The following is a 9,101-nucleotide window of genomic DNA, read 5'->3' on the forward strand; positions in this document are numbered from 1 at the left end:
TTCTTTCTTTCTTTCTTTCTTTCTTTCTTTCTTTCTTTCTTTCTTTCCTATATGGGTTAAGTGACTTGCCCAGGGTCACACAGCTAGTAAGTATCTGAGATTGGATTTGAACTCAGGTCCTCCTGACTCCAGGGCTGGTGCTTTATTCACTGCACCACGTAGCTGCCCCCAAACTACTTTTCCAGATTTATCTTAATTTATCTACTTGTTTCAGTGTTGTGGCCAAAGTAGCCAACTCGTCATCTCCCCCAAATTTCCTATGATCTCCCCTCTCTGGGTCTTTGTTCCTCACAAATCTCTCCCTCTACCTCTTCACCTGTTTTAATTTTACACATCTAGCCTACCCAAGGTCACACAGGTGCTTAGCAGTAGAACCTGTCTCTACCTGAGTCCCTGTTTGAATACATATGTGTATGTATAAGCAGTGGCATTAGTGGATGGAGAGATATGTGCTTGGAGGTAGGAAGACCTGCATCAGAATCCCTAGTCAGATGCTCTTCAGGTGTATGAGTCCCTTAAAGCTCTTTCAGCCTCAGCTTTCCCATCTATAAAATGGGGACAATAATACCACCTACCTTCCAGGGTTGTTGCGAGGATCAATGGAGTTAATAAATGTAAGGTACTTTGCAAACCTTTACGCGCTATATAAATGCTAGCTAGTGTTGTTATTCTATATACATAGCTCTCTTTGCCTCTCTGGCCCTTTTCTTGGGATGCTTCTTCTTCCAGACTCTCTTTCAGAGCTTTCTTCTCTCTGGGACTGTGCAAAAGAGTGATGAGTTGGGAGACAGAAGATCCGTGTTTAAGCTTGGGTTTTGCTGCTTTCGCTCCAGCCAGGTGAGCTTGGGGAAGTCGCTCCATTTTCTCCTCCAAAATGGAGATGGTAGATGAGGTGGTTTCCAAACTCCCTTCTGGCTTGAACTCAAAGTTCCCAGGCTCCTTCTCTATGTGTGTCTGGGGATGGGTTGATCTTTCTCTCTTGGTTCAATGCCCAGCTGGGCATGGAAGGGGCCGGATGAATGTGCTGGCTTGAGCAACCACAGGGTGACCCAGGCAGTCCTTGGGGGCAAAGGCCTCCAGCTGAAGGTGTGTTGTTGGGATGGTGGTTATTTCTATAAGTTGGTAGCTGTGTGAGGCAGCTGAGATGGGGTGGAAAGAGCCTGGGCAGGAGGTAGGAGACTGGAATTTGAGTCCTGGCTTTGATACTAATAAACAGTGTGAAAATAAGTCATTTATTTGGCTTGGATATCAATAAGCAGAGGGGAAATAAGTAATTTCCCCTCTCTGGGCCTCAGCCTTGTCATCTGTCAAATAGGGATGGGGAATTGTGCTAAATGATTACTTTTCTAAAATTCTATGTTTCAACATCTTATATTCTAAGATTTTCCCAAATTCTGACCTTCTGTACTCTAAGGTCCCTCCTAGCTCTGACATTGTGTGTTCTGGACATTCTCTGTTCTGAAGTTCCCCCGCCCCCCAGCTCTGACATTCTGTGCTCTAAGGGCCCTCCCAGCTCTGACACTTTGTGTTCTAAGGGCCCTCCCAGCTCTGACATTCTATATTTTAAGGCCCCTTCCAGTCCTGACATCCTATGTTCTAATATACTCCCCAGCTGTGAGGTTCTATGTTCTAATATTCTGTTTTAGGAGCCCTCCCAACTTTGCCATTCTATGTTCTAAGGCTCCTTCTAGCTCTGTGTGCTATCATCCTATGTTCTAATATCCTTCCCAGTTCTGACATTCTGTGATCTAAGGGCCTTCCCAGCTCTGACATTCTTTATTCTAATTTTCCTTCCAGACCTGTCATTCTACATTCTTGCATTCTAAATCTTAAGGTCCCTCCCAGTTCTGATATTCTATGTCCTAAGGGTCCTTCAAGCTTTTACATTCTGTTCTAACATTTTGTGTTCTAAGATCCTTTCCAGCTCCTACATTTTCTATGATAGTCTCTAAAGAAAGGTTCTAATCTAATCCAGTAGCTAGCTGGTCAGAGCTTTTGATTACCCCCAGGCTCTAAAAGATGTTCTCTTGAATCTGGGCTTCTGTGGCTGGCCTGAGGGTGCCGGATACAATGTGGGTGAAGATCTGAGCATGGGTGGGGTTGTTTGAGTCTTGTGGTCAGAGTGACTAGTGGTGTGAATCACAGAGGGGGAGGATGCACAGAGAAAGATGCACGTAGGAGCTGAGAGTCTGAGTCATTGTGGGTGTTTGTGGATGTGTCCAGGTACGAATCTTCAGTAATCTGGGAGACTGTTTGGGTGCGGATCTCCAGAAGGTTGGGTTTACCCCTGAGTGCACAATGGTTTAGGACACAAAGTGGCAGATGTACCCTACCAGCATGTCTAGCCAGAGAGACTGGGTCCATGCTGGGTCCTAATGCTCTCCTCACCAAGGCACCCTAGCATGTGGGATGAGGGATAGAATAACCCAGGCAGATGCTGTGTTTGAATGGAATGCTTCTGAGCCTGCAGTCATCTCCTCATAGGAACAGGGAGATCCTGGGGGGGAAGGGGAGTTCAAGGGGACTCAACGCCAGAATGTCTGAGAGTGAGTGTGACGGGACTGGTCATGGGATGCTGTAAGAATCAGAGGTGACCCAGAGCTGCATGGGCTGCTTTGGCCAGATAGTGGGCTCCCCTTTGAGGAGGACTTCGAGCTGAAGCTGAATGGATGACCAATGGTTCAGTGAATCGTAGAGGGGACTCCTCTTCAGACATGGGCTGGGCCACTTGGCTGCTGAGATCTCTTCTAGCTCTATAGTTGCAACCCTTTAAATGATGTGCCAAAGGTCACATGGGTACTGGGCATCAGGAAGGGAATCTGAACCAAGGCCCTCCAACTCTAGAAATGAGCCACCGCTCCATGCTGACGTCCTTTGCCTTAGACATCGGTCTCAGCTGATGCTTCCCTCTGGGCCCTGGTACTGCCTCCTTGGCATTGTTAAGGCCTTCTTAAATGTGGTTTTGTCTCCTTCTAGGGAGGGTTAGTCAACCTATGAATGCTTAGAAAATGATGTAAACAGTGTTGTCTTATGGAAAGACCCCTGGGCGGAGAGGCAGGAGAGCTGGGTTTGAGGCCGTGATCAGCTCTAATATGCTGGGCTCCACCTCTTTCCGGATCCATCTTCTCATCTGTAGGGGCAGCATTCGAACCCAAGTCTCTTACTTCTAGTTTAGGGCTCTTCCCATTGCAACATGCTGCCTTTAACTTGATCAGTGACAAAGATAATATCAGGGGACAAGCCTGGCCATAACAATAGCTAGAATGATGATAACAACAGACTAGTAGCTAGAACATTTCTATAGCATTTTAAGATTTGATCCTCATAACAGCCTTGGCAGGTAGGCACTATTATCACTCTTCCCCCATTTTACAGATGAGAAAATGGAGGCAAACAGAAATTAAAGGCTTTCCCAGGGCCATATAGCTAATATGTGTCTGAGGCAGTATTTGAACTCAGGTCTTCTGGACTCCCAAGTCATTGTGATACCTTAGGCTATCTATATCTGCTGATTGAGGATTGTGAACATAGGGGGGCATTTCCCTGCCAACTTCATGTCCTGACTATTGTGATCAAACAAAAGGATCAGGCTTTAGTTTGAAATGGGGCCAAGTAGAGAAAGATCCACCATCTGAGACATGGGGCTGGGTTGTGGGCGCCAGGGAAGCAGATATGGCAACCTCCTTCCAAGGTCCCTCACCCATCCAGAATATCCAGCTGTTTCCAGTTGGAAGGCCAAGAAGGAGCAACTTACCATTGGAGTCCTCTGTTCCTCTGGGGATATTTGGGTTTTCTATAGGAAACAAAATAGGAGAAGAGTATTAAGGGCCTGAGCAAAGTCCCAGAGGGGTGGAGTGAAAGCCAGTCCCTACGGGATGGAATGAGGCCTGAAAGACTGACCTTGGGGTGGCTTTTGGAGTCAGAGACTCAAAGGCTGTGTTGTAGAATGCACTAAGTCCTGGCTTTGTGGACATCCCACCTTGGACATGTACTACCTTGTACTTCTTGGGGCCTCAGTTTCCTCATCTGTAAATGAGGGAGGTTGGAATAGATGATCTCGAAGCTTCCTTCTGGTGCTAAATCTATGATTCTGTCATCACACTGACTTCCTCCGGGAGAGTTGAGGTGGATGCCCAGAGGTCATTCTTCCAGGGGATTGAATGAGATATTTGTAAAGCACTTAGCACAGTGCCTGGCACATAGTAGGTGCTATATAAATGCTTGTATCCTTCCTACAACACTGCCTCCAAATTATCCAACTTCAAAGCCCTGTACAAATGAAAGACTGTTATTTTCATGAAATTTCTATAATAATAATAATAATAACAGTAATAGCTAACATTGTAATATCTCTTTAAAGTTTGCAAAACACTTTATAAATATTGTTTTATCATCCTAACTCTCTTGGGAGGTAGGTGCTGTTTTTATCTCCATTTTACAGATGAGAAGACTGAGACACACAGAGGATAGATCACTGGGAGGAACCCCATGGACATCAGCCCCGTTGTGGACTGGGTCCTCTTAAGAGAACATCGAGAATGACCTCACAACCTCCCTCTGTTCCGGCCCTCACTCCCCCTGGTTGTTGGAGCGTTCTTTTTTTGTGTTTAATCTGATTTTCTCATACAGTATGTCCAGGTTATTTCTTTGGGCTTGGTGCTTTGCAGCTCCAAATCCATGATCCCTATGGAGCAGAAGAGCTGGGTGGTGTCCTGATTACCACTTTTCTAGAATTGGGTGGGGGTACAGACACAGTCACAGCAGTCTTTTAATCCCTGGGCAAAGGGACACCTCTCTTATGGCCTTCATAGGATTTGGAGCGGGAAGAGATGATCTAGTTCAATATTTCACAGTTGAGAGAAAGGAAATTACTTATCTAAGGTCACACTGAGAGTAAGTAGCAGAGACAGGATTTGACCACAGGTCTTCTGCTTCCAAATGTAATGATCTTCTCCTTACACCTCCTACTTCCCGAGCCCCAGCTGGGCTTCTGATCCAAAGAGTGCCCCTCCTCAATCCCTACCTAGGGGTCCATTTTTTTCAGATTAAGTTTTGGAGCTGGAAGAAGCCCTAGAGATCATAGACGTAGAAGTGACTTTAGAATTTGTGTAGTCCAATCTCTCATTTTACAAATGGGGAAACTGAGGCCTAGAGAGGCTAAGTTAAATATAAGGTTATATTCTATAACTTACAAGGTTGACTTATAAGTCCAAAGTTACACAGCTAATAAGTCATACAGCCAGGATTAAAATATGGGTCATCAGATTCCAAATCCAGTGCTTTTTCTACAGTGTACAAGGCAGGGAAGCAGTCTTGGAGTCAGGAAGACTCAAATTCAAATCTTGCCTTAGACACCAGTGACTTGGAAAAGTCATTTAATTGTCATGCGTTTCACTTTCCTCCTCTGTAAAATGGGGAATATTAGGAGAACTCAAGGTTATTGTGAGAATCGAATGAGATAACATGTGTGAAGTGTTTTGCAGAACTTAAAGCGCTATATAAACTCTCGCTATTATCAATACTATTATGATTAGTTAATAGATGTCCATCCCTAAGCCGGCCACTTCGATCCCTGTGGCTCAGATGCGATCCTTCCTGCAGAGAACAGACCTGTTCTTCTAGGCACGGAAGCCAGGACTCGCCCTCCTCCACCCCACTCCAGTCCCAGCTTGGGCTGGGTTCCCTACCAAATACGATGAGGCGGGTGTGGGTGTCGGTGGAGCCCAGGGGGTTCTGGGCCGTGCATCGGTACATGGAGCCGTTGAGCTCGGCGGGCACTCTCTCCAGCACCAGCTCCTTCCCGTCGTGTTCTGTACTGCCATCCAGGAGACGGCTCCCCACGCGGGTCCACGTGAACAGCGGCTCAGGGAAGACTTCGTTCTGTGGAGCGGAGGAGAGGGGTTAGGTCACCACACACGTCAGGCTGGTGTCTATTGCTAGAGACGGGAGGGGAGGCTGGGGAGGACCCTGGCTGGGGATGACCCTGGCGGGGGTTGCCTGCGCCTCGGTGGAGTGATCCCCCTGCCCCCTTTAGTGGATGGGGTGCTGATTGTCAATTCCTCCCCCTGCCCCTACTTCCCTTGAACCCTGGCTGCCTCGGGACCCCGAGTAGGGCTCCTGACCTGAAAGCCGTGGACCAGGATCCTCACGGTATCTCCCACTCGGGCTCTGGTGGGCGTCATCATGATTTTGGGGCCTTTGGGGGCAACTGCGTAAAGAGAGAGGAGAACAGAGTAAGGGGCAAGACACTGAACTTGCCTGTTGTACTGGGCGAGGGCAGGGAGAGAAACAGAGCCGGAATCTGCTCCTCCCACGAACCTGCCTCATTGTCCTTCAGCTGTTTATCACTAACCTCTGAGCTCTCTGCTAGTCTCCCTGCCTAGGGTCATGGACCATTAGAGCTGGGAGGAGCCTTAGAATGTGGAATGCCAGAGCCTAGAACTGAGCTTGTCAGAGCTGGAAGGGACTATAGAGCATAACGTGCATAACGTGTCAGAATGCGGAGGGGGCTCAGAGCCTAGACTTGCAGAGCTGGAAATATTTACTAATTATGTACATTTTATTTCCCTACAATAGAAAGTAAGCTGCGGGATAACAGGCACAGTTTCCTTTTAATAATTGTTCCAGGGGTGTGTCTCAGCTGGTCCTGAGAGCTGATTGCCAAGTTTTCAGTGTGAGCATTTACGCCTCAGAAATTGGCAAGGGCTATACATCAGGGCTTGATTTTGCGTTTTGTTGACTGTCAGGCTCAGAGGTGGGGAACCTACGGCCTCGAGGCCACATGTGGCCCTCTAGGTCCTCAAGTGTGGCCCTTTGACTGAATCCAAACTTCACAGAACAAATCCCCTTAATGAAAGGATTTGTTCTGTAAAACTTGGACTCAATCAAAAGGCCGAACCCAAGGACCTAGAAGGCCATATGCGGCCTCAGGTTTCCCACCCCGATTAGTCTTAGGAAAATGATGGAGAAAATGTTAAAATGCACCATTAAACTTGACAAAATATGTCCTACACCCTTTTTGAAAATCTGGTTGTTAAACATTTACCAGCACACCCTTGATTGTCGTCCCACTGCTTTGTATATCTTTGTTTGCATGTTTTCTCCCTCATTAGACTGTGAGCTCCTTGACTGTCTTTTGTGTCTCTATATGTGCCCAGTGCTTGGAACAGCACCTGGCACATAGTAAGTGCTTAACAAATGCCTATTGAAAGGACGAATGAAAGAATGAACGAATGGACATTGAATGTTGGAACTGGGAACTTAAAGATCATCCCTTCTGGCCCTCTCATTTTTCAGATGAGGAAATTAAGGCAGCTAGCCCATGATCACAGAACTAATTCAGAGCTGAGACTAGAATTCAGACTTTATGAAGGCTGATCTTTCCATTCCACTCTTAAGTTGGGGACAAATTGTGAAAAGCATTGAATGCCAGGTTAAATAAGGTGGTGTCAGAACTATGAGTTAGGAAGACTGATTTTGACTTGTCAGTGTGTGGGCTATCATGGGGAAGGGCCGGGGGGCCTAGATTTAGGGGGAATTAGTGAGTTGGCTATCTCACTAATCCAGGTAAGGGGTGATGAAGGGTTCGCCTTGTTCGCAGCTCCACAAAGTCCCCAAGCTGAGGGGACAATTCAGATATTTCTTACCACTCCCTGCTAATCACATCACTCCCAGACCCCTCCTTGAGCCCCCTCCCCTCCTAGGCCTGGATGTCAGCATGAATGAGTCTGGGGGAGGAATCAGGGGCCTGCCCAGGGTCAAGTGCTATCTGGGGCCTCTCCTCAGCCCCCCACAGTGCCTGTGAGTGATGACATGCCAGGCTGCACCTGCCAATTAGCTCCTGGCAGTGGAAATTGCCTGGTTGGAGAAGATGTAGAGAAGGGCCACCTGCACAGATGGAACTGTCCCCCTTCCCCCACCGATCCCCCCACTGTAACATACCACTAGGTTCCAGCCCCTCCCCCCTCCCAGGGACCAGTATTTGGTGTTTAGGGCGCACAGTGGGGATGAGAGAACAGGATGTCCAAGACGGACATTTCAGCTTGGTGACCACAGAATGGAAGAGTGGGTGGACAGAAGGAGGTGCTGACAGGCTCCTCCCTCCCAGCCCCAAGTCACCTTCTTCAGTTCCCACTTTGCTAGGCTTCTCACCCCCACTACCCCCATGAGGCACCATGGAAGGAAACCTTTGAGGGCAGAGGACCTGGGTTTGAATCCTGGGGAACCTCAGACACGTCACCTTCACTCTGAGCCTCAGCTTCCTTTTCTGTTAAAGGAGAGACTTAGAATATGTGATTTCCCAGGTTCCTTCCTGTCTAGCTTCAAAGCCTATGGTACCGAGACTCCTGGTGGGGTTGAACTCTGGCACTTAGTATCGCTATGTGCCCCTAGTCACTTCCTAGAGAGGGAAGACTCTGCCTGTGGCCTGGGGCTGTCTCAAGAGATGAATGGAAGTAAGGTAAGGGAGCAAGGTTTGAGGACAGATGGGTTGTGGTCTTGGCCCAGCCAGACCCCACCACTGAGAGGCGAGAGGGCTACCGCTGCTCCTGGTGGGAGAAAAGTCTGCCCCTGGCTATGCTCCTGTCAGGTCTGGGGCTGCCTATGCCAGCCTCCCAGGCTTCCCAAGGCTCCACTCCCCAAGCTAGTCTTATTACCCAGGCAACGGTCCCCTGGGTCTGATCTGTTCTCTCCCTGTCATTGGGATCAGCTGTTTGTGAGCCATGCTGCATGAGGATGCTTGGGGGAAAGAAGGGTAAGTTTTTCAACAAGTGGAAGCCTCAGATGGGCTGAGCTGCAGGATGTGGGGAAGGGGTTCACCTGGGTCCAAAGTATCATTGAACATCAGTGCTTAAGGGCCTTAGAACATATACTGCCAGAGCTGGAAGGGGCCTTAGAACATAGGATGTCAGAGCTGAAAGGAGCCTTAGATCACAGAATGTCAGAGCTGAAAGGAGCACAGGATATCAGAGCTGGGAGGGGCCTTAGAACAGAGAAATGTCAGAGCTGGGAGGGGCCTTAGAACACAGGATGGCAGAGCTGGGAGGGCCCTTAGAACACAGGATGTCAGAGCTGGGAGGGCCCTTAGAGCACAGGATGTCAGA

General features: G+C 48.2%; 1 protein-coding gene across 1 annotated transcript in view; it reads right to left on the bottom strand.

Annotated features, from left to right (window-relative positions):
* The window catches only part of LOC114028538 (immunoglobulin superfamily member 21), a 161,730-nt gene that overhangs the window by 1,894 nt on the left and 150,735 nt on the right, over nt 1–9,101 (bottom strand). The window contains exons 5-7 of the mRNA XM_027842808.1: nt 6,123–6,208; nt 5,688–5,880; nt 3,755–3,793 (exon numbers count right to left, since the gene is read on the bottom strand). Of these exons, the coding sequence (XP_027698609.1) occupies nt 3,755–3,793; nt 5,688–5,880; nt 6,123–6,208 (318 nt within the window). The remainder of the gene's footprint in view (nt 1–3,754; nt 3,794–5,687; nt 5,881–6,122; nt 6,209–9,101) is intronic.

This window comes from Vombatus ursinus, unplaced genomic scaffold (genome assembly GCF_900497805.2).
Source record: "Vombatus ursinus unplaced genomic scaffold, bare-nosed wombat genome assembly UNPS02014884.1, whole genome shotgun sequence".
Classification (NCBI taxonomy): domain Eukaryota; kingdom Metazoa; phylum Chordata; class Mammalia; order Diprotodontia; family Vombatidae; genus Vombatus; species Vombatus ursinus.